Source organism: Lucilia sericata, unplaced genomic scaffold (assembly GCF_015586225.1).
Source record: "Lucilia sericata isolate MDLA Ls3-8-SP2 unplaced genomic scaffold, ASM1558622v1 Contig001826F_arrow, whole genome shotgun sequence".
Classification (NCBI taxonomy): domain Eukaryota; kingdom Metazoa; phylum Arthropoda; class Insecta; order Diptera; family Calliphoridae; genus Lucilia; species Lucilia sericata.
Window position 1 is genome coordinate 51,877 of NW_023995723.1, and position 26,171 is coordinate 78,047.

Below are 26,171 nucleotides of genomic sequence, written 5' to 3' on the forward strand. Positions count from 1 at the left end.
ATTTTTAGTACTATTAAAAGCAACTGCGTGCTATTTCTAAAGATGCCAGATTTTTTGATGTGGTTCTATAAATAATTTTAGTTTTCTTAAAAGCATAATAAAAATAGTCATTATTAGATTTTAATTCTTACAATACTGATCAAAAATTTCTTAATTAAAAGTCAATTTACTATACAATCAATGTCTAGTTAACGATTTTTTCTTTACCTCCCTGTTATCTTTTATTTTTTTGCTGCTTTGGCAAAAAATAAGATTTTATTTCAATTCTATAAACAAGTTAAATTTTTTTCCATTTTATGTGAAAAACCCGCAGGCTGTTTCTTCTTATAACCAAAATCATCGGTCACTTTACTACTTCTGACAAGTAAACGAGCTTCTGCATTTTTATTCCTTTCGCCGCTTGTCTTGTTCCATAGTACAGATATGTATGTATATGGAAAATAGTCAATGAAAAACATGGATGTAAATAAAATTATACACAGAGAAAGATTAAAGTTAACAAAAGGAAATCTTTTTTGTTAAACATTTTATGGACTAGACTATAGTTCAGACTGTAAACTAGACTGTAATTCTGACTTTAGTCCTAACTATAGTTTGGACTATAAATTAGATTATAGTCCAGAATATCGACTGTACTATCATCCAGAATATAAACCAGACTAAAGACTAAATTATAGACTAGATTATTGTCCACACTATGGACTACTCTGGACTATTGCCCACACTATAGAATAGATTATAGTTAAATATTTAGACTGGACTATCGTCCAGGTTATAGACTAGACTATAGACTGGACTATAGTCCAGACTATAGACTACGTTATAGACTAGACTATAGTCCATACTATGGACTAGTCTGGACTATAGTACAGACTATAGAAATAGATTATAGTCTAAACTTTAGACTGGAATATCATTCTGGACATATACTAAATTATAGTCGAGACTTTAGACTAGACTAGACTATAGGCTAGATTATAGTCAAGACTAGACTATGTTCAAGACTAGACTATGTTCAAGACTAGACTATAGCCTAGACTATAGCCTAGACTATAGACTAGACTATAGACTAGACTATAGACTAGACTATAGACTAGACTATAGACTAGACTATAGACTAGACTATAGACAAGACTATAGACTAAACTATAGACTAGACTATAGACTAGACTGTAGACTAAACTATAGACTAGACTATAGACTAGACTATAGACTAGACTATAGACTAGACTATAGACTAGACTATAGACTAGACTATAGACTAGACTATAGACTAGACTATAGACTAGACTATAGACTAGACTATAGACTAGACTATAGACTAGACTATAGACTAGACTATAGACTAGACTATAGACTACACTATAGACTAGACTATAGACTAGACTATATTCCAAGCAATTAACTACACTATAGACTAGACTATAGTCCAAGCTATTAACTACACTATAGTCCATTCTATAGACTGGACTTTCATCTACACTATAGACTATAAACCAGACTATAAACTAGACTATAGACTAGACTATAGACTAGACTATAGACTAGACTATAGTCCGGACTATAGACTGGACTGTCGTCTGTTCAGACTATATGGTTCAAAATAGTTTATAGTTCAAACTTTAGACTGGACTATCGTTCTGGTTATAGTCAAGAATATAGACTAGACTCTATAAACTATAGTCCAGTTTATAGACTGGACTATCATCCACGTTATAAACTAGACTATAAGCTGTACTCTAGTCCAGACTACTGAATGGAATATAGTCCATTGTTTATATGTATATTTATTGTCCACAAATTATAGAAAAGACTACATATTTGTGTAATTTTTTTTCAAGTGTAATCGTATAATTGTAGAAAGAAGTTCTTTCTGCTGATTCTTTTCAAATGCGTTTTTACTGTTTGTCTATTTAAAGTACTAAGTAGTCTCTGTATGTTGTGTCCATTTTGGCGTTATAGCAGATTTTTGTTTCCACATTGGTTTGCTGGACTTTCTCATGTCACACTTTTATCTTATGGTTGATGATTGTTATATGTTTGTTTTCTGAGATTTCGTTTTTTCCATTACTTCATTTGTGTCATTAATTTCTTTAGTTTCTGTTATTAATTCAATTATTTTCTTGGACTTCTTTTATCGTTTGTTTTAATTACAAAGCTTGTCTAGAGTGTGAATGTCTGTGGACAATGCATATTGCCCAGCAGTTCGGGAAGACTAAGATTTTAACTATAATTACCATTCGATGACTAAATGATAGCTCTCTAAAGTACTAAAAGGTATAAATTGATTACATTTCAGATTACTTACTGACAAAAAAGCGATGATTGACTTCTTGCTAGATGAGCTGAAACGTTGCGAAAGTTACACTGATGTTATTTGTAAAACTACAGGGCTGTCAATGTTCTATTTTTTCATTGCGGCCATGGTCAAGTCAACTAGAGTAGATTTATTTGAATGTTTTCATTGGGAATTATTTTATTGTTTACAGTTAACTTAGTATTGTAATGCATACTAAGTATAGATATGTACTTCTAAGGCTTTTGAGAGAGTTTGTGATTAACTGTGTAAAGAAGTTCATACATATTTATCTGTCTGTGTTGTATTAAACAAAATTTCATTAAAATAATTAAATTGTAATTATTTAGATTCAACTATATTTTAATGAAATTTTAATTGTATTTTTATTAGGGGTTTCAGTTACTTATGAAGATGAAGAGGAAATTAATTTATTTTACACAATTTGTCTTTTTATTTGTTAAACTTTGTATTAATGATTTTAATTAAAAATTATATGTCAATTTTTGTGGGCACTTTCTTAAATTTAAATTTTATTGTACGTAACAAATTTAGCGTTTATTTTGTGGGGTTTTTCCCAGACTGCATAATTTTTTGTTTTTTAATTTAATAATTATTTTTTAAATTTAGTTTTTAAATTACAATCGTGGTAATTATGAGTTTTTTGTTTGTTTTTTAAATTATGAGGGTGCTATTATAAAGAGGCTTTATTCAACAGTTAAAGTTTAAACGTATGTTTAGTAAAACTTAGTCTGAACTATAGCATAGTCTGTGGTCTACAGTTCAAACTATAGACTAGACTACAGTTCAGACTATCGACTAGACTATAGACTAGACTATATACTAGACTATAGACTAGACTATAGACTAGACTATAGACTAGACTATAGACTAGACTATAGACTAGACTATAGACTAGACTATAGACTAGACTATAGACTAGACTATAGACTAGACTATAGACTAGACTATAGACTAGACTATAGACTAGACTATAGACTAGACTATAGACTAGACTATAGACTAGACTATAGACTAGACTATAGACTAGACTATAGACTAGACTATAGACTAGACTATAGACTAGACTATAGACTAGACTATAGACTAGACTATAGACTAGACTATAGACTAGACTATAGACTAGACTATAGACTAGACTATAGACTAGACTATAGACTAGACTATAGACTAGACTATAGACTAGACTATAGACTAGACTATAGACTAGACTATAGACTAGACTATAGACTAGACTATAGACTAGACTATAGACTAGACTATAGACTAGACTATAGACTAGACTATAGACTAGACTATAGACTAGACTATAGACTAGACTATAGACTAGACTATAGACTAGACTATAGACTAGACTATAGACTAGACTATAGACTAGACTATAGACTAGACTATAGACTAGACTATAGACTAGACTAGACTATAGACTAGACTATAGACTAGACTATAGACTAGACTATAGACTAGACTATAGACTAGACTATAGACTAGACTATAGACTAGACTATAGACTAGACTATAGACTAGACTATAGACTAGACTATAGACTAGACTATAGACTAGACTATAGACTAGACTATAGACTAGACTATAGACTAGACTATAGACTAGACTATAGACTAGACTATAGACTAGACTATAGACTAGACTATAGACTAGACTATAGACTAGACTATAGACTAGACTATAGACTAGACTATAGACTAGACTATAGACTAGACTATAGACTAGACTATAGACTAGACTATAGACTAGACTATAGACTAGACTATAGACTAGACTATAGACTAGACTATAGACTAGACTATAGACTAGACTATAGACTAGACTATAGACTAGACTATAGACTAGACTATAGACTAGACTATAGACTAGACTATAGACTAGACTATAGACTAGACTATAGACTAGACTATAGACTATAGACTAGACTATAGACTAGACTATAGACTAGACTATAGACTAGACTATAGACTAGACTATAGACTAGACTATAGACTAGACTATAGACTAGACTATAGACTAGACTATAGACTAGACTATAGACTAGACTATAGACTAGACTATAGACTAGACTATAGACTAGACTATAGACTAGACTATAGACTAGACTATAGACTAGACTATAGACTAGACTATAGACTAGACTATAGACTAGACTATAGACTAGACTATAGACTAGACTATAGACTAGACTATAGACTAGACTATAGACTAGACTAGACTAGACTAGACTATAGACTAGACTATAGACTAGACTATAGACTAGACTATAGACTAGACTATAGACTAGACTATAGACTAGACTATAGACTAGACTATAGACTAGACTATATACTAGACTATAGACTAGACTATAGACTAGACTATAGACTAGACTATAGACTAGACTTTATACTACAATATAGACTAGATTATAGACTAGACTACAGACTAGACTATAGACTGGACTATGGACTAGACTATATACTAGACTATAGACTAGTCAATATTATATGCTAGAATATAGGCCATACTGTATACAACATTATAGTTCAGACTATACAATAGACTATAGCCTAAAATTACGTTCAAACTATAGACAAGACTGTAGTCCATACTAAAGACTAGACTAAACACTTATGAGAGGGTGCTGACTGTAGTAAAATATAAATTATAAAAATCCATTAAGTAATTTTCGACTCTTTAATTTCCAATTTAAAAACAATTTCTGTTTTTTATTTAAACAAAACAACTCCAGATCTTGAGAAAATAAAACATGAACTTGTACAAATTTTCAGTTGTATGGAATAAATACATAAATATTTCTTAATTTATTTCCAAACAATAAAAATTATACTAAATTATAAAATTTTAATATTTTTTCTACATAAAGGAATTTGTATCTGGTTTTTGTTATAATAAATTATATCAATAACAAACCATTATTTATTTTTTCTTTATTAAATAAAAAAAATAAAATCGAAAACATTGATCTCTTCTAGGCTAAATTGTATATAAAATTTTATTATAGCAAAAATTGTTTTAATCATTTAGCAATAATTTTATTTCGTAAGATAAATATGAACAGAAAAGAAAAAACTTGAATAAACAATTTTCTTCATATACAATACTTATAGACAATACAGTCAGTCTATCTTGAATAAATAAATAGTTGTTTAATTGGAAACTGAAAAAAATGTAAATGGAATTATGAATACAAAGTAATTTTTTGTATACCCTGCTTAACAAGTAATGGGACTTATGAAGAACGTCAACCTTTATGCAACATTCGAAACGTACTAGTTGGGATGCCACTAAAAATTCAAAAGTCAATAGAAATTTAACTTTTCTCTGAAAATTTGATTCTTTCTAAACATGTATTTTACTCTTTTGAGGGCAAATCTAAGAAGTAATCATAAATGCCTGCAATAACTACACTCTGTCTGGTTTAGTTATTACTATTATTATTGTAATTAGTACAAACAACAACAAACCCCAACTACAAATACTAAAAATAAAAAATTATATATTCTCAAGCAATTTTGCATATTTTTTATAGACAAACAACAAATGAGTCATTAAAATCCTAAAGATACAAATTATTATGGCAGAAATGGCAAATACACGACACGTTACACACTTCACTCCACTCCACTCACTGACACACAACATAATTGACTTTAATAGCCTTCAATAATACAAAACTATAAAAGAAAAAAGAAACTCTATACTAATTCCTTTACAACTTATTGATTAAGAAAAAAAAATTAAAATTGAAAAATTAACAATTTGTAATTTTTTTCCTTCTTTGCAGCGGAAAGCGACCTTTTAACATTCGCACAACGTAAACAACATTATGATTGTGACAAGTCATATATAAAGGAACTCTTTACTGCCGATACCCGACCACGTAGTGTACGTGTTCTTTATGAAGATGCCGGTAAAGTGACACCACCTCCACCATCTTCTACGGCTCAGTCATCGGCGGCTGGTTCTCCCATACAATTTGCATCCGGTCATGTTTTAGGTGATGGCAGTAGTAGTAACGATGGCATGCTTGATATGACCAATGCTGGTGGTACAAATCATCATCATCATCTGGCTGCTGGCAGCGATGATCTGTTGTTGTGTTCATCGGCATTTGGTGTAAATACGAATCGTATGATGCGTACACGTATTGATGCTGAAATTGAAATAAGATTGGTAAGTCAAGTGAATAGCTAGTACATAGTTTATTGTATATACATATATAGGGTGTTATAGTTAAGAGGTGTTAAAAGGATTTGTTAAAAAAGGAATATATCTACAGAAAACAGCAAATATTCCATAGAAAAAGTAGCTTGAAATCCAACAACTTTCCTATAGAAATAGCTGCTTAAAAAGCAAAAACTTTTTTATAGAAAAAGCTGCTTGGAAACCGAAATCTTTTCTATAGAAAAAGTTTCTGAAATGTAAGAATTTTTCTACTGAAAAAGTTGCTGGAAATGCAGCATCTGTTCTAGAAAAAGTTTCTTGAAAAGCAGCAACTTTTCTAGAAAAAGTTGCTTGAAATGCAACGACTTTTCTATGAACTTTTGTATGCAATAAGTTGCTTGAAAGACAACTTTTCCGTAGAATAATTTGCTTAAAATGCAACAAATTTTCTATTAAAAAGAATGCTTAAAGTGGGACAACTTTTCTTTAGAAAAGTTAGCTTGAATGGCAGCAACTTTTCTATAGAAAAATTTTTTTGAAAAGCAACAGCAACAGCTTGAATAGCAACAACTTTTCTATAGAAAAAGTAGCTTGAAAAGAGCAACAACTTTTCTATAGAAAAAGTTGCTTGAAAAGCAACAACTTTTCTATAGAAAAAGTTGCTTGAAAAGCAGCAACTTTTCTATAGAAAAAGTTGCTTGAAAAGCAACAACTTTTCTATAGAAAAAGTTGTTTGAAAAGCAGCAACTTTTCTATAGAAAAAGTTGTTTGAAAAGCAGCAACTTTTCTATAGAAAAAGTTGTTTGAAAAGCAGCAATTTTTCTTTAGAAAAAGTTTCTTTAAGAAAAATTTGCTTGAAAAGCAGCACCATTTCTATAGAAAAAGTTGCCTGAAATACATCAACTTTTCTACAGAAAAAGTTCCTTGAATGGCAGCAACTTTTTCAAAGAAACAGTTGATGATGCCTTGTATTGTGTAGGGTACATTAGTTTCATTATAGACGAATTTAGCACACTATATCACATTAGTTAATTCACACCCTGTTTTAAAATGTTTTTTTCTGATCTGTAATACTTTGATTTCAACATATATGGCAATAACATGTCAAACTATCTAGTTTATTGGGCAAATCGTAGACATTTAATTTAATTTACAGTAATAAAGAAAAGTTTATCTACAGTTGAAATTTTTAATTCGTCATAAAAGTAAAATTTAAACAGAACCGACTTCAAAATAAGAATAACTTGAAATTTTGATATTTAAGTCTAAATGTTTTCTTTACGAAAACTTTTCTACAACACTGTACAAATAACCTTACTTTACCTATTAAGGTAAGTAAACCTATTAATGGTTAAATGAAGATTCTTTTGTATTTTTTTTTCTCAGACGACTACTTTTCTCCAGCACTGTATGAATTGCATGTGTGTATATGCTTTGATTTCTACATTTAAACTGGTATTTAACGGTTTTTCTATTTCAATTACTCTTCAGGTATTTGTCAGTGTTTGTACACGGCAATGGGTGTGTGAGTCCGTTGTCTGCTAAAAACCATCATTTTCCATTTAACAAGTTTTTTTTTCTATTTAGCTGTAATTTGCAGCAATGTATTTTACAGACTGCTGACCAAGCGACCGACAAACCAAGCAATAAATATAATGTTGTAATCATATATTTTTTCAATTTTTCTGTGCAAAAATTCAACAAAAATTATCACTTTATGGTAACAGGTATTTAAACTTTTCAGACATGATTTAGTGAAAAAAAGTTGAAATAATTGGTTTGCAAACAAACATGATTATTTTCACACAAAATACTCGCATTAAGAGGAAACTATTTGCAAAATAATTTCAAATAGCAGCATGACATTCATGAGGCAAAAGTGTGTGAAATAAAAGGATCAAAAGAAATTATGAAAATTTTAATATTTAATAAAAATTTGTTTTATTTTAAATAAAAAAATTATACATTTAATGAAACTTTATTTTAATAAAACGTATAAAATTATTACAACTTAAAAACAACTTTTAAAAAGAAACTCTTTAATCACTTTTAATGAGTAGAAAGAAGTAAAAGGTCATTAAAAGTAATTAAGAGGTGAATCAAACTAATATAGCAGTAAATTGTATTTAAATTTATGCAATCTCAATGTAACAGCTCTAAACAAAGCTAAAGTACTGCACTAAGTAGTTGTTATCTTTAACGATGATTTGAAAAGTATTAGAAATTCTTGCTAAAACAAACAAACACAGTTAGAAGGTAAAATCATTGTTGCCTGTTAGCTTGATTTCTTTCTAGCACCAAAAGAATCTCTAGCTGATGCTGTCGAGTTATTCTGTTCTGAGGGGCTGTTGTAAGAAAGAAGCTCAAGTTTGTTTGGTTTTTTGTTTTGTTTCTCTCTGTAATCTTTAGAGTCATAAATATTAAGCTGAACTACAAGTTTCTTTCGCAGCACATACACATTAATATGGTGGAGTACTAGAACGTGTGTATAAATATGTATATTTTAGATTGTTTGTATGAACTAAAGTTGGCAAAGTTCGTAGAATTAATGTGTGGTCTCAAATAATGACGACAACAACCACGACAACTCTGTGCTGTAGTAAAAATAATTTTATTTAACAGCAACAGAATACTACAATGGACTAAGAGCGGTATTTTGCTTTAATATACACTGAGACAAATCAAATAGCAGCAATTTTTCTTTAAAAAAAGAAAGCTTTAACAGTAATTTTTCCATAGAAAAAGAAAACTTTAACAGCTGCAATATTTCTATAGAAAAAAGCTTTAACAAGAACCATTTTTTTTACAAAAATGAATGCTTTAACAAGAGCGATTTTTCTATAGGGAAAGTAGCTTTGACAGCAGCAATTTAGAAAATGTATAAAAAAGCTTTAACGGCCGCAGTTTTTCCATAGAAAACGAAAGCTTCAACAGCAGCAATTTTTCTTTAGAAAAAAGTTTTAACGGCCGCAGTTTTTCCATAGAAAACGAAAGCTTTTTTCTTTAGAATAAGAAAGCTTTAACAACAGCAATTTTTCTATAGAAAAGGAAACAGCAGTAATATAGCTTTAACTTAAAAAAAAGCTTTAATAGCAGAAGGCTTAAACATTAGCAATTTTTATATAGAGAAATGTAGCTTTAATAACAGCAATTTTTCTATAGAAAAAGAAAGCTTTAACAGCAATTTTTCCATAGAAAATGAAAGCTTTAACAGCAATTTTTCCATAGAAAAAGAAAGCTTTAACAGCAATTTTTCCATAGAAAAAGAAAGGTTTAACAGCTGCAATTTTTCTATAGAAAAAAAGCTTTAACAGGAACCATTTTTTTTTACAAAAAAGAAGCTTTAACAAGATCAATTTTTCTATAGGGAAAGTAGCTTTGACAGCAGCAATTTTTCTTTAGAAAAGGAAACAGCTGCAATATAGCTTTAACTTTAAAAAAGCTTTAATAGCAGAAGGCTTAAACATCTGCAATTTTTATATAGAGAAATGTAGCTTTAATAGCAGCAATTTTTCTATAGATAAAGAAAGCTTTAACTGCTTTATCAGTTTTTATAGAAAATTAAAGTTTTAACTGCAGAAATGTTTCTATATGAAATGAAAGCTTAAATAACAGCAATTTTCTATAGAAAAACGTACCTAAAATTATCCATAAATAAATAAAACTAATTTTTCGAGGTGTATTAAACAGATTTCATTCCTTTAGAACTCTGCTGCCAAAGGCAACCTAAACAAACTCCGAAATGTGTGTATGAACCAAAAAAAAAAACAAAATAATGGTTTGTTTGCATGGTTGACTCTTACTGACTGACAGACAGACGATTCTGTATGTGTATTGGTCAGGCGACATTTTACTTAAGAGTCTTTGCCAACAACGTATGGGGAGGTACATAAATATGTTTCTTACAATAGACAAATACTAAGTAATGGCTCAAGTAAATATTACTAACTACTCACTACTCGTAGTAAGGAGTACAAATCTTTAAGCTTTAGGCTTAATATTTTTTTTTTTTTTTTTTTGCTGAAACAAAAGCTGTTGTATTCATTATAGTTTTCTGAAGTGACACAAACCAGACCAGCCTTGAAAAATTGTTGGTGTAAAGAGTATAGGGGGGAAAAACCACAATTTTTTTTCTTGTTTAAGTAAGATTTTGCGTTCATAATTTTTTTTTTTTCAAAATTCTTATGAAAAAAAATAATGTTCTTCGAAATAAGTACGTGTTGCACTTTTATGTTTTACATGTGTTTTAAGAAAATATTTTAAATATTTTTTAAATTAATGGATTCTGTGGAAAAAGTAAAGTATACATTAGGGGGACAAGTTTTCTTTTGTGTTTTGCTTTCCTGCTTAAGAGAAATCTAAGAGAGAGTTATAAAGTTTTCATTGCCTAAAATTAGACTGCAGTATAATATTTCAAAGTTAAAATATACAAATTTTAACTTTAAAATATATAAAGGCATTTTAAATACCGAGTTTTGTATTAAAAATATATTTCTTTATATGGCCGTCCGGCCGGCCATATTTTTTAATTAATTGCTGCAATTAATTTAATATTTATCTCTATAATAAGTTTAATTTTTTAGTATGTGTATTAAAATTCCAGTTTCTTAAAAATTGTGTAACACTAATAAACTAAATTAACATTTTAATTCGTTTACTGCATTAGAGAGCATCATACAGTTGTGGTTTTTCATAGTAAAAAAATCATAGAAATCTTACAACAGACCTAAACAGGCAGACGACACTGAAAGACAGTGAGTTTGTCTTAATATAAAATAGTATTTATCTAATGTATTCGATAACAAAAGACCATAAAAACTAAATACCATAATTAAAATATAAAATTTATATTAAACAAGTTTAAAAAAAGACACATAGGAGGAGGTAAAGCATACAAGCAGGCGGGAAAAAGTATGAAGATAGAGTTGCTGTAGCCATAAATGACTAAATGTGGTTAAACGCTAAAAGCCATTCAATAAATTTGTAGCAAACAAACAGTTATTGACTTTTAGCAAAAAAAATAAAAATAGGAAAAAAATGTTGTAGTTCTACTTTACTGGTGGTATCTTTTTCTATAGACAAAGTTGTAATATTTTTTCTATTAAAAAATTTGTTAGTTGTTTGTATTTTTATTGTTAATATTGTTCATATCTTTTGTCTTTTATGGCCATTTACAACATGTATTGTTAGTTAAGCCTTGTAGTTTTCTTTTAATTAAAAAACTATACTATAATGTGTAAGTTTTTTTAAGCTAGTTTTTGTAGTAAGTTTAATAAAAATAAAATAAAATTTTAATCCTAAACCTATACAATATTGTGGTGGCGTTATATATATCCTAATAGTATGCAATAATTCCTTAAGGATAACTAAAGCAGCCAATTTGCATGCTATAGCTTTTTTGTTTACAAAAAATTTAGGTTTTTTTTCTAGTTTGCTATAAGCTTACTATCAATATTTGTTTCTTTACTTTTAATAGCTTAGGGACCCTGTTGCGCCAAATTGTATGCTGCAATTTTAAACATTAACTTTCTTTCGTTTTAAATTTATGTTTTATAATTCAAATTTTATTAAACTTAATCGATTTATAACTTTACACCAAACAGCCACTACACAAACACTCCGTAAATATGCAACATATTTTTTAAGCAGCAACATACCGTAAATATATGCAGTAAAATGTTGTTTCTAGCATGTTTCATAAAATAGCTTATTTAAAATCCATATTTTCATATCCGTTACACTCTCTATATACCAATGGCTAAAAGTACATACAATCAAAATAAAAATTGTAACGGCATATAACTATAAACATTTGTTCAGTTTGCCACAACAAGTATAACAACATTTATCTGTAAATGTATTCCCTCGACAGTCAAACCAATATGATGACGTTCAACATTTTCGAACTACAAATATGCAGCAGAAAAAAAAAACTGACTAACTCACTCACTCAGTAGAAGGAGCAACATAGATATTGTAATTTTATGTTACAAAACAGACGATGGCGATGACGACGACGACAGCAACACCATCAAATAAACTCGTTAAAAAGTCAACTACTATGGAAATGATTCTGGTTTTGAAAATGTACATGCTACCCGATGCTGATACTAATATACGTTTGCTACGTGTGTCTGGGCCACTTTAATATAATTTTACTTTAGAGCATCGTATGGCGACATTTATGGTGAAATTTTTTCTCAATTTTGTAAATTTTATTTTCATTCACTTTTTTTTATTAATATGAAATTGCATACTGAAAATCCACACAGACGTATTGTGTATGTATGTAGCAACTGAAAATAATCGTAATAATAATTAATGAATGAATTCTTAAGATAGAATTTCATTTTATTACCTTCGTTAAGTGATATAAATGTCTGAATCAATTAAATAACATTTTTGTTGTTGGCGAATTAGGTATGAAGAAACGAGGGGTAGTAAGAAGTTTTCTATAGGAAAAGAAAGCTTTAACATCCGAAATTTTTCCATAGAAAAAAAAAGCTTTAATAGCAAGAATTTTTCTTTAGAAAAAGAAAGCTTTAACAACAGCAATTTTTCTATAGAAAGCTAGACTAGACTATACTATAGACTAGACATTAAACTGGACTATAGACTAGACTATAGACTAGACTGTAGACTAGACTATAGACTAGACTATAGACTAGACTAGACTATAGACTAGACTATAGACTAGACTATAGACTAGACTATAGACTAGACTATAGACTAGACTATAGACTAGACTATAGACTAGACTATAGACTAGACTATAGACTAGACTATAGACTAGACTATAGACTAGACTATAGACTAGACTATAGACTAGACTATAGACTAGACTATAGACTAGACTATAGACTAGACTATAGACTAGACTATAGACTAGACTATAGACTAGACTATAGACTAGACTATAGACTAGACTATAGACTAGACTATAGACTAGACTATAGACTAGACTATAGACTAGACTATAGACTAGACTATAGACTAGACTATAGACTAGACTATAGACTAGACTATAGACTAGACTATAGACTAGACTATAGACTAGACTATAGACTAGACTATAGACTAGACTATAGACTAGACTATAGACTAGACTATAGACTAGACTATAGACTAGACTATAGACTAGACTATAGACTAGACTATAGACTAGACTATAGACTATAGACTAGACTATAGACTATAGACTAGACTATAGACTAGACTATAGACTAGACTATAGACTAGACTATAGACTAGACTATAGACTAGACTATAGACATATAGACCTATAGACTAGACCTATAGACTAGACTATAGACTAGACTATAGACTAGACTAAGCCTAGACAGAGACTATACTATGGACTAGACTATAGACTAGACTATAGACTAACTATCGACTAGACTATGGACTGACTATAGACTAACTATAGACTAGGACTATGACTAGACATGGACTAACTATAAGACTAAACTATAGACTAGAATATAGACTAGACTATAGACTAGACATAGCTAGACTATAGACTAGACTATAGCTAGACTAGAGAACTAGACTATAGAACTAGACTATAGACTAGACTATAGACTAGAACATATAGACTACACTATGACTAGACTATAGACTAGACTATAGACTAGACCTATAGACTAGACTATAGACCTAGACTATAGCACGGAGACTATAGACTAGACTATAGACTAGGACTATAGACTAGACTATAGACTAGACTATAGACCTAGACTATAGACTAGACTATAGACTAGACTATAGACTAGACTATAGACTAGACTATAGACTAGACTATAGACTAGACTATAGACTAGACTATAGACTAGACTATAGACTAGACTATAGACTAGACTATAGACTAGACTATAGACTAGACTATAGACTAGACTATAGACTAGACTATAGACTAGACTATAGACTAGACTATAGACTAGACTATAGACTAGACTATAGACTAGACTATAGACTAGACTATAGACTAGACTATAGACTAGACTATAGACTAGACTATAGACTAGACTATAGACTAGACTATAGACTAGACTATAGACTAGACTATGGACTAGACTATAGACTAGACTATAGACTAGACTATAGACTAGACTATAGACTAGACTATAGACTAGACTATAGACTAGACCAGACTAGACTATAGACTAGACTAGACCAGACTAGACTATAGACTAGACTAGACTAGACCAGACTAGACTATAGACTAGACTAGACCAGACTAGACTATAGACTAGACTATAGACTAGACTATAGACTAGACTATAGACTAGACTATAGACTAGACTATAGACTAGACCAGACTAGACTATAGACTAGACTATAGACTAGACCAGACTAGACTATAGACTAGACTATAGACTAGACTATAGACTAGACCACAGACTAGACTATACACTAGACTATAGACTAGACTGTAGACTAGACTATACACTAGACCATACACTAGACTTTTACTATGACTATAGACTAGACTATAAATTAGTCTTTGACTAGACTATAGATTATATTATTGACTAAACTATAGACTATACTATAGACTAAACTAAAGACCAAAGACTAGACTATAGACTTGAGTATAAACAGGACTATAGACTAGCTTTAACAGCAGCAATTTTTCTTTAGAAAAAGAAAGATTTAACATTAGTAAATTATCTATAAAAATGGTTGCCTCAGGAAAATACATATGTTAGTTAATAACATACTTTCAGGCTGCTCTAATACAAACAAATATAATACAACAATAAAAGTTTGCAAATTTATTGTAAATCCAAGTATAAATCGCACCAAATTATATTTACTGGAAATAATACCCCAAAACTATCTACAATTCCCTGTAACGAATCCAATTAAAAATCTAAATTTATTATTTCTACATTAAATACACGCACACACTCAGCATTCATTGGAATTTTTCTTAAACTTTTCTGCTATTTATTAGTTTCTGTACATTTAAAACCCAAAAACTAAAACCACAATTTAACCCAAATTTTTGTTTATAAATGTCCATGTATTTTTGTGCTTTCGTCCATAAACAAAAACCATATGCTGGCTGCTGTTGCTGTAGCTGCTGACTACTGTTATATTGGAGTATGTGGCATGTAATCACTTTGTATTTTTTCCAAACAATTGCCTCTAATAAGCTTAAAAAAGAATATATGTGAATGTCAGTTTAGTTGTGTGTATATGTGAACAAGTTAACTTTATAACAAAGTTAAAGTTTATTTTTTATTATCATTATTATTTTTATATAGTAAAATAGAAAGAAAAAAAAAAAAAAAACAAATATTTGTTATTTTATTTCAGTATTTTATAAATTTTCTCTACATACAAGATACATTTACAATTTTAATTAAACTGAAAGGATTTTTCAATCAATTGTTATTGTTTCCTTTGCTCAATTTTATTTTTATTTATTTAGTTTTGTTTGATATTTTTGGGTAGTAAAAAAACACATACTAAGAGGATTAAAAATCATATATGAAATCAGCAGAAACGTGGAAAAAAACACTATACTTTAATAAAAGGGGTTTGTTTATGTTTTAATACCAACCAAAGAAGCCTAAAACTATGCTTAGTTTATTAAAATAGCACAAATTTTTATGTCTATGACAAGTTTACCTGGCTTCTTTTTTTTCAAAACAATTCATTTATACCTTTTAGCAAAATTTGTTGATGTAGATAAGTTCTTTTTCATTATTATGTGTTTGAAACCTACACACCTCTTTCACTATATGCAGACCTATATACAGACAATTGACCTCAACGTTAAAATATAAATCGATTTTTTGTTTCAAAAGAAATTTCATTAATTTCTATAATTTTAAATTTGCTTTAGTGTAGGCCAAAGTGGCTTTTAACTGTAAATTATAGTTTTTTTTAGGTTTTTAATAAATTTTATATTTTCTGTGGTGCGATTTTTGCGTGAGGAAGTGCCATTTTATTTGTTCGGTGGCACAACATGTATATTTTTAAATATTCGTGCTTAAATGGTTTTTATTTGCGTTAAAATGCTTAAAGGCATTTTTAACTTTATCCCCCACCCCCTTTCCAATAAAGTTTCAATGGTCGGCCGTTTAAATGAAGTTGTAGATGGTGATGATGACTATGTTGTTGCAGTCAGATACCAAAAAAACCTAACAAAGTGGCAATTTGAAGACTGATGATGAAATGTTATGAGTCAGTTGGTTAAAAAAAACTTTTGGTTTAAACTTTTTTTAGGGTTTAATGAAACATGTCTATTAAGTGTAGCCTACTTTGTGGCTGAAGTAGCAAAGTTTAAATGTAGCACAGTTAAAGGATGTTTCTTTGTTTCCTTCTCTCTTTTTCAAAAAAGTTAAATGTATATTTTGTTGCATCATTTCTTTACAAATTAAAAATGGTAGATGATCTCATTTTTTTTAGTTTTGGTCAATGTTTTAAATTTTTACAAAATGTTTATTTTAGATTGTTGCTCATTTCATGACTATTTTGCTATGGAAAAACTGACTCATTTTATGACAATTTTTCTATGGGAAAAGATGTTTAATTTATAAAACTTCCATGGAAAAAAATTGTTCATTTTATGGCAACTATTCTATACGAAAAGTTGATCATTTCAAAGCAATTTTTCTATAGGAAAAATTGCTCACTTTATGATATCTTTTCTATAGAAAAAGTTGCTCACTTTATGTCATCTTTTCTATAGAAAAAGTTGTTCATTTTATGACAATTTTATGGCAATTTTTCTATAGAAAAAATTGCTCACTTTATGATATCTTTTCTATAGAAAAAGTTGCTCACCTTATGTCATCTTTTCTATAGAAAAAGTTGTTCATTTTATGACAATTTTTATATGGGAAAACATGTTTAATTTGCGACAATTTTTCTATAGAAAAAATTTTATATTTTATGTAAATTTTTCTAAAGGAAAAGTTGGTCATTTTATGGCAATTTTTCTATAGGAAAAGTTAATAATTTTATTACAAGTTTCTATAGAAAATGTGGCTCATTTTATGATATCTTTTCTATAGAAAAAATTGCTCATTTTATGATATCTTTTCTATAGAAAAAGTTGTTCATTTTATGACAATTTTTCTATAAGAAAATATATTTAATTTATGACAATTTTTCTATAGAAAAAATTGCTCATTTTATGACAACTTTTCTATAGAAAAAGTTATTCAATTAATGACAACTTTTTTATAGAAAAAGTTGTTCATTTTATGACAATTTTATTATGGAAAAAGTTGTTCATTTTATAAAAAAAATTTCTATAGAAAAAATTTGTTCATTTTATGGCATTTTTTCAGCACAATTTTTCTATTATTTCTTTTATGAACATTTTTCTATAGAAAAAGTTTTTAATATTATAATAATTTTTCTTTAGAAAAAGTCTCTTATTTTATAAGAATTTTTCTATAGAAGAAATTTTCATGTTTAATGCTTGGGCAGTCTTTAAAAATTCCTTCTAATTTTATTGTTTGCAAAAAACAATAAAATTTGTCATGTTTCAAAACTAAAATCTAATGACATACTTTTGGACTTAATGTTAAAATGGCTTTTACGAATATTCTCATGTATTTGCACTATTAAGAACAGGTGTTACAAAGAAATATTGATAAAATTGATAGCATACATTTGGGTATACACCAATAAAGTAGAAATAACTTTATCAATGAAACAACTTCAAGAAAACTTGTTATACAGAATACTTATTAGTCTAATGTAGGTCAGGTATAATAGGAATTTAATATTATTAATTAAAGCATACTTTAGGGTTGAACCAGATGTATAATTTCTATAAGACGTATTGTGTTTGTTAACAATAGCACAACTTTAAGTATTAGTATTGTGAAAACAAGCTAATATTTTAGAAAAACTTTTTACAAATTTAGTTTGAATTGCTTATTTTAGGAAAGGACATACTTTTAGGCTTGAAATATCTAACTTTTCTCGTTGAAAATAACCTTAAAAGCATTAAGGTGACCATTAAATACATTTTGTTGCATATTTTTGTGGGTTGAAACAAATAATCTATAAATTAATAGCCTACATTTAGGATGAAAAATACATTTAAATATAAAGAAGAAAATTTTAGCAAATAAATATGTTAAAAGTTTAATAATTAACAATTAATTTTTTTTTTTTTTTTTTTAGCCCGCCGCCATTGAAGATTTGCGCAAATGGACTTCTTCTGAAGCCCTCGGTGATGTTACCGTCACACCCGATTGTATGCATCATGTTGATACATCGATTAGTACATCGGTGTGTATTGGTGATAATGGCATTCTAACACCAGCCCTTTCTCCGTCCGTTCTATCAGCTGATGCTGTAGATGCATTATATTCCATTAATGTTAGTAACACTATAGATAACAGTCAAATTCCTAATGATATCAATAAAGATGTGCCTTTAAATCATCGACTGCCCTCACCCGAAGAACAATGTAAAATAATAGCATTAAGGTAAGCCAATTTTTTAAAATTCATTAAATTTCGTTAAAAAAAACAAAAACAAAAAAAGTAGTCAACCATGAACATGATTTTGTCATAAAACTTTATTTATAATAAACTTTAGCATGATTTATAGTTGTATGCCAGAGAAAAGCATAAAAAACTATTAATTTTAAATGAAATTGCCTCTCGAGTGTGTTTTTGGGCGCTATATGTTGTGGTGCAAATCACTTCAAACTAATTTGCATACAGGCCCTTAAAAATTTTGTATATTTATTAACATAAAAACCTGGTAAATTTTATACATATTTTTTATGTAAATTTTTTTTTGTTTATATATTTTTAAATTGTTATTTATTTAGCAAAGTACTCAAGCATGTTAATTTGTGGTTTTCATAGAGCAAAAGAGTTATTTTTTTTGAAATACTTGAAAAAAATTTGTTTTCAAGTATACGCCTATAGATTTGTTTTGCAGCTATTGCGTTTTTATTAAAAAACACAATGTAAACTACAGCGTTAGGTTTTTTTTAAAGGCATATTATAACTGACGATTCATTTTAAATTCTTAATGAATTCAGTGTATGTATTTAAACTTGCATTTTTATACAGTAGATCAAAAGGCGTTTCCAGTTATTAAAAGTAATGAAGAGTTTTTGTTTATTTTTTTGTGTTTGTATGGCATGAAATTAAACTTTTTTTCTTTTAGAAAATCTTATTACATAAAAACCTATAAAATCAAAGGCAATAACTAGTAATAGTAATAATACTAAACACATTACAATCCAGCAAAAAAGTTTTATTTTAAGGTGTTATAGAAACCAACAAAAAAAGTAATAATTATGCCTAAAGGAAGATGTTTTTGTAGTTGTTTTAACGACTATTTGGTGGTACAGAGATGGAATAGTTGCTTATATTCTTAGAGATGGAATTGTTGCTTATATTCTTATAAAGGAAATGTAGAGTTTTTCTATGAAAAGTAGTGATTTTCTATAAATGAAATCAAAAGACATGCAAACATACGAAACAAAATACACAAAAAACAAAAACAATATACACAACGCAATGAAACCAACAGACATCCAAACATACGTAACAAAATACACAACGAAAAGAAATCAACACATCCGAACATACGAAACAAAATACACAAAAAAAATAAAAACAAAATACACAACGAAATAGAATCAGCACACATTTCAATAAGCATGCAAAAAATTTTCCTTTTTTGATGAAATTTTTAGAGGTTGTCTTTGATTTTTGCTTATATCTCCGTTATTTATGGACGAATTTTGACAATTTTAAAAAGAAAAATTTCGAAAGCATGTCTGACATAATTATTGAAGATTTGGATTCCAAAGATATCTGGGGTCTTCATAAAATTGATTTCAACAGACACACAGACGGATATGGCTTAATCTGATTTCAACAGACACACAGACGGACATGGCTTAATCGATTCCGCTATCCATGAGGATTCAGAATATATGTATATACTTTATAGGGTCGGAAAATTATATTGTGGAAATTACAAACGGAATGACAAAGAAATAGTTGCTCACATTATGACAATTTTTTTATAGAAAAAGTTTCTCATATTATGAAAACTTTTCTATGGAAAAAGTTTCTCATATTATGACAATTTTTCTATAAAAAAGTTTCTCATATTATGACAACTTTTCTATAAAAAATGTTGCTCATATTATGACAACTTTTTTATAGAAAAAGTTGCTCATATTATGGCAACTTTTCTATAGAAAAAGTTGCTCATATTATGACAACTTTTCTATAGAAAAAGTTGCTCATATTATGACAACTTTTCTATAGAAAAAGTTGCTCATATTATGACAACTTTTCTATAGAAAAAGTTGCTCATATTATGACAACTTTTCTATAGAAAAAGTTGCTCATATTATGACAACTTTTCTATAGAAAAAGTTGCTCATATTATGACAACTTTTCTATAGAAAAAGTTGCTCATATTATGACAACTTTTCTAGTCATATTTTGACAACTTTTCTATAGAAAAAGTTGCTCATATTATGACAACTTTTCTATAGAAAAAATTGCTCATATTATGAAAACTTTTCTATAGAAAAAGTTGCTCATATTATGACAACTTTTCTATACAAAAAAAGTTGCTCATATTATGACAACTTTTCTATATAAAAAAAGTTGCTCATATTATGACAACTTTTCTATAGAAAAAGTTGCTCAAAGTTAGTGAATGAAAAAAGTGAAAAGGGAACATACTTATTTCACGTGAAATGTTGAATAACATTCAATTTTAAAAAATTTCTCTTCCCATCCCTGATAAAGTTACTCTTACTGTCTGTTTAGTTAATGCTTTTGATGTTGTTTTTGTTGTCAGTTAACCTTAAAGGTTAATTGCATTCTTAGGCGTTATTATTAACAGCCCAACCCCATGGTTGCACTATAACGTATAACTATTACTACTATTTTCATTTAGAATAAATAGTAGTTTTTGTTGTTATAAATATACAAATAATGTGGTCTTTTGGTTAACATCTTTTCTTGTTTCTATTTTAATTTAATTTTCAAAGTCACGATGTTGATCATCTTATACACTACGTCGTCGTGTCAAGTCATTAGAAAGAAACCATTGTTGGTTAATTTAACTACCGTAATTTTTGTAGTTTATTCCTGATTTGTTTACTTAAGCATAAAACTTAGATTTTTATGGTTTAAAGAGAAGGGTCATAAAATTGTTATTTAGTGTTTAGAATGACCAGTAAATAAAGACAGACAAACACCCTTTTGAAGTAATATAGACAAAGTTAAGGTCAAGTTAAAAAGTGTTCATTTTGTAAATAATGACTTGTAAATAGTTTTATTAAACGAAAATGTTTACTTATTGGAAACTATAAAGAAAAATGTATGTTTTTTTTAACTTAGATATCCTGCCGAAGTCATATCTGTTGATACATCCGGTAAACGTTTTCAACGCATGTGTATGGCTCGTAAATCAACCACTGGTGTCTTTACCCACATGCCCGATACAAACAATCTAAACGAAGATGTACAAACCGTCTCAAGACGTTCTAGATCGCGCAAGGCTTGTGGCAAACGAAGAAACACTATAGCCGGCATAGATCAAAAGGAAATACAAGATGCAGCAAATGGGTATGTGTTTTGCTTCATTTTTTGAAATTTCTTTTATATTAATTTAAGTTTTATAGGAATATAAATAAATTATGAATAAAGTTAAAAGTTTCCAGTTAGTGGAATTTAAAAAAAAAGCTTTATTTTTTCAAAAAATAGTTTTTTTATATTAAACTAGATTTTGTTGTATTGCATTTATTTAAATGTTTTATTAAAGTAATATATAAATAGTTTTTAAACACTTTTCAGTTAAAAATTTAAAAAATGTTGTTATCATTTTTCTATAGAAAATGAAAATAAAAACACCTTTTCTTAAAAATAAAGGGCCATAATCATAGTCATCAAAAAAATATACTTTAAGTATCATTTATTAAAATGTATACTTTTCAGCTACTATAGACGAGAAAAAGCTTACTTTTTCGGCTAAAATCAGTTTTATACTTAAAACAAGCTGAAGTTGTTTTTAACAAAGTTAACATCACTTTAACTCTATCAGCTGTTTGTCATTTATCAAAAGTTACAAGATCAAAACAAACCAAACACAAAAACAAACGTATGAATTATGTTAATTTTTTATAAATTATGGAAAAAGTGTTGAAAAATAATTGAACACAGTTTTTTTTATTTTTCTTTAAAATGTTAAAATAACAATTTATATTTTGTTTATTTCTTGGTTCTTTTATTGCATCAGCTGTGCAGAGATGCCACTTATACAGTATTTATACCAGTTTGTGGGGTTCTATAGTTGAAACGAAAAGTCGACTTTACGACTTTTTTCATTTAGTTAAAAGTCGATTTCTCGACTTTTTGCATTTTATGAAAAGTCGATTTTTCGACTTTTTTCATTTAATTAAAAGTCGACTTTTAGACTTTTCGACTATAAGTATTTTATAAATAGTCGACTTTTCGACTTTTTCCGATTTTTCGACTTTTTGATTTTTTTCGACTTTTTGACTATATTTTCGACTTCTTTCGACTTTTTTTTCGACTATTTTTTTACTTTTTTCGAGTTTTTCCGACTATTTTAGAGTTTTTGATTTTTTCCACTTTTTTTAAATTTTCGACTATTCGACTTTTTTCTACAATTTTCGAGTTTTCGACTTTTTTCGGCTTTTTCCGACTTTTCGACTTTTTTTGACTTTTCGACTTTTTTCGACTTATCGACTTTTTCGACTTTACGTCTTTCAGACTTTTCGACTTTTATTAACAAAGTCGACTTTTTTCACAGACGATAGTCGAGTTATCGACTTTTTTGGAACAAAATAGTCGACTTCGACTTTTTTAGACAAAAAGTCGATTGTTCGATTATTCGAAAGTCGATTTATAGAACCCTGCCAGTTTGTATGCAAAATTTCAAACATTTTACTAAGCACCCACTTAAAGCTGGATCAACTTAAAAACATTATTAATTTGCACTATAGTTAAGAAACAGTTAGTAACAGGTTTAAATATTAAAGTTGTTTTTAAAAAGAACCGACTTTAGTGTTTGACTATGATTATGGACCAAAGCTTTTTAAGACAAATTTTCTATAGAAAATGTGGATTAATTTTGGATGGAAGAATTAGTTGACATTTCTTAAAGAATGTTGCTCATGTTGTTAAGCTTTAATCAATAACTATGCAATATTTTTTTAAATTTTTAGTTAAATTTTGTTTAAAAACTATATGAAAATATTACTTTTTTATGTATTTGTCTAGTTAAAGTTTTTAAATGTTTTTTTTTTTTTTAATTTCCATTTAATTTTTTGAACCTAGAAATTATTGTGATTATTTTTTTCTTATTACCTTCTTTTTTTAAGCATTTGTTATGCTGTTTTTGGAATACCTAAGTTTCTTATTGGTATGCAAAATGAAAAATTAAATGTTAAAAATATTCGTTTATTTTTTTTTAAAAAAGCTCTTTTAATCATTTTTAGCAGCATTTTGTTATTTAGTTAAATGTCAATGTTGTGTTTTTTCTTTCTGCAAGACTAAAAAACACGAATGAAGAAAAAAAAACCTTAAACGTTATGATTTTTCTAGCACAGCATGAATTTTATTTCATTTTAGTTGAAATGTACATATAAATATTTACATTAAATGAATGTTTAGTTTTTATTGTTATGAATGAATGTTAAATATATTAAATTTTAAAAATTTTAACCATAATTTGCCAAAAGCTTAGCTCAAAAATCAAAAAAATGCTTTAATCCTGTTAAATTTTATTTGAAATTTGTTTTGAACAAATTTTATTAATTACCTTAACAACTAATTTTGTAAATTATTTATATAAATTAATAAAAATAAACTTCATCTACATTTTTTTTACATTCACAATTAAATTTTTTCATTTAGAATCCATTTTTTTAAGTCCTTATAAACTTTAGTTTATCACCTTTTTGCTTAATATGTTACCATCACCCTTTTTTTAATGAAAATTTAATTTTATTTAAAAGTTTTAATATATATTCATGCAGTTTTTTTTGCGTTAAAAATAACCAAATCCTCATCATTATAAATCATGTCAAGTTTTTTAGGCCTTTAGACAAACATAAAACCATAAAAACAAGATTTCAGTATTACTTGTCATCATATTCTTATCAAAAATTTATGTTGGGGAAGGTATGCTTATTGAAATTATAGTAAAACACTGATTTGAGATTGGCCAGATTGAAGAGAACAAACACCAATACCTTTAAATATATAAAATATCCCAGGAAAAAGTGCATTAGTTAGCCTAAAAATAATCCTTGTCTAACTTTACAAAAAAACATTTTATTGAAGCAAAATAAAATTTAGTTTCTTTCATAATATTAAAGAAAAACACGCCACATTTTTATGAAATTTTTCGTACAATTTTGTATTTTTTTACGACGAAACATTTCTTAGAATTCACGACCTTTTTCACCTTTAGAATAGGTTTTATGAAAGGTTTATGGATTCAACACTCATTGTGTGAAAATGTTCTGGAACCAGTTCATCAATGACTTTCATTCTATTTTGTAATCCTCATACCAGTTATAAGGATGCTTTTAGGAACATACATATATGTTTATGCAGTTATGGAACTAGTTCCTTTGCAACGATTACAATTTGTTCAATTCCTTAAAGATCTGTTTAGATATATAGTTTTTTGAACTTTCGGATCTAGTATTCCATTGAACTAGTGTGGTACCAAACTTTTTAGCAGTACTTTAGTACGACAATAATGTTTCACAGATCAATATTTCAGAAGTAATCGCGGAATTGTTGGTTCCAATATAGCTGTTTAAGAATGTCAAATGGATTAGTTTGTATCAGTTCCAAATAGTTATTTCGGATCTAGTATATATTTCATCGAACTAGTGTAGTACCAAACTCCCTAGAAGTACTTTAGTACTTTAATAATGTTTCAGAAGTAATAACAATATTATTGGTTCCAATGTCGCTGTTCAAGAATGTTAAGTGGTTCGGTTTCCATCTGTTCTAGAACTAGTTAATTTAGAACAAATTTTAAAAATTTTCCTAAAAATGTATTGTTATTGTTATGATAACATTTCTTGGTGAGTACCTTCTCCTTTAAAGAAGTCGTCTACTTATTTTATTTGTCTGATATTTTTATCTTTGTGCCATTGAAAAGTTTTTTTCATTGCATATTTTTAGGGTAAACCATTGTGTGCAGACAATGTAACCAGCACATAAACATAAATCATTTTAACCGTTATTTTCTCTCTCTCTCTCTTTCGCTCTCTATCTTTGTATTTTTTTTTAATGCAACATAGGCATAAAAAGGTTGTCTGTGTAGTTTCCTTTAGTACCTTTACATGGTTGCAAATTTTTTGGCAATTTTATTGGGAGGTAATCAACCCAGCAAATATTTAATAAAATTTATGAGAAATTTTTATTTTAAACTTAAACAATATAAACTTGATGGCCATAAAAATAAAATTTTGAATAAAAAATTACATATTTTGAAATAAAATTTTTTTGGACAAATGTTTGCTGGGTTATTTTGGTACAAGAAAAAGAGTCAGACTAACTGCAGTAATTTCATGAACAATGGATTTATGTTTGTTTTTGTCATTTAAAGTTATGCAACATGCATATTGCGTATGTTTTACAAAAAGCAAAACATAATTTTTAAGATATTT

The 26,171-nt window shown here is 28.3% G+C and overlaps 1 protein-coding gene across 1 annotated transcript in view; it reads left to right on the top strand.

The window, feature by feature from the left end:
- Positions 1–6,113: 6,113 nt before the first annotated feature.
- LOC119612768 (serine-rich adhesin for platelets-like) overlaps positions 6,114–26,171 on the top strand; it is a gene marked incomplete at its 5' end in the record, with an annotated part of 28,306 nt that continues 8,248 nt past the window's right edge. Inside the window, 3 exon segments of the mRNA XM_037968628.1 lie at positions 6,114–6,502; positions 18,647–18,954; positions 21,856–22,083. Coding sequence (XP_037824556.1) covers positions 6,114–6,502; positions 18,647–18,954; positions 21,856–22,083 — 925 coding nt within the window.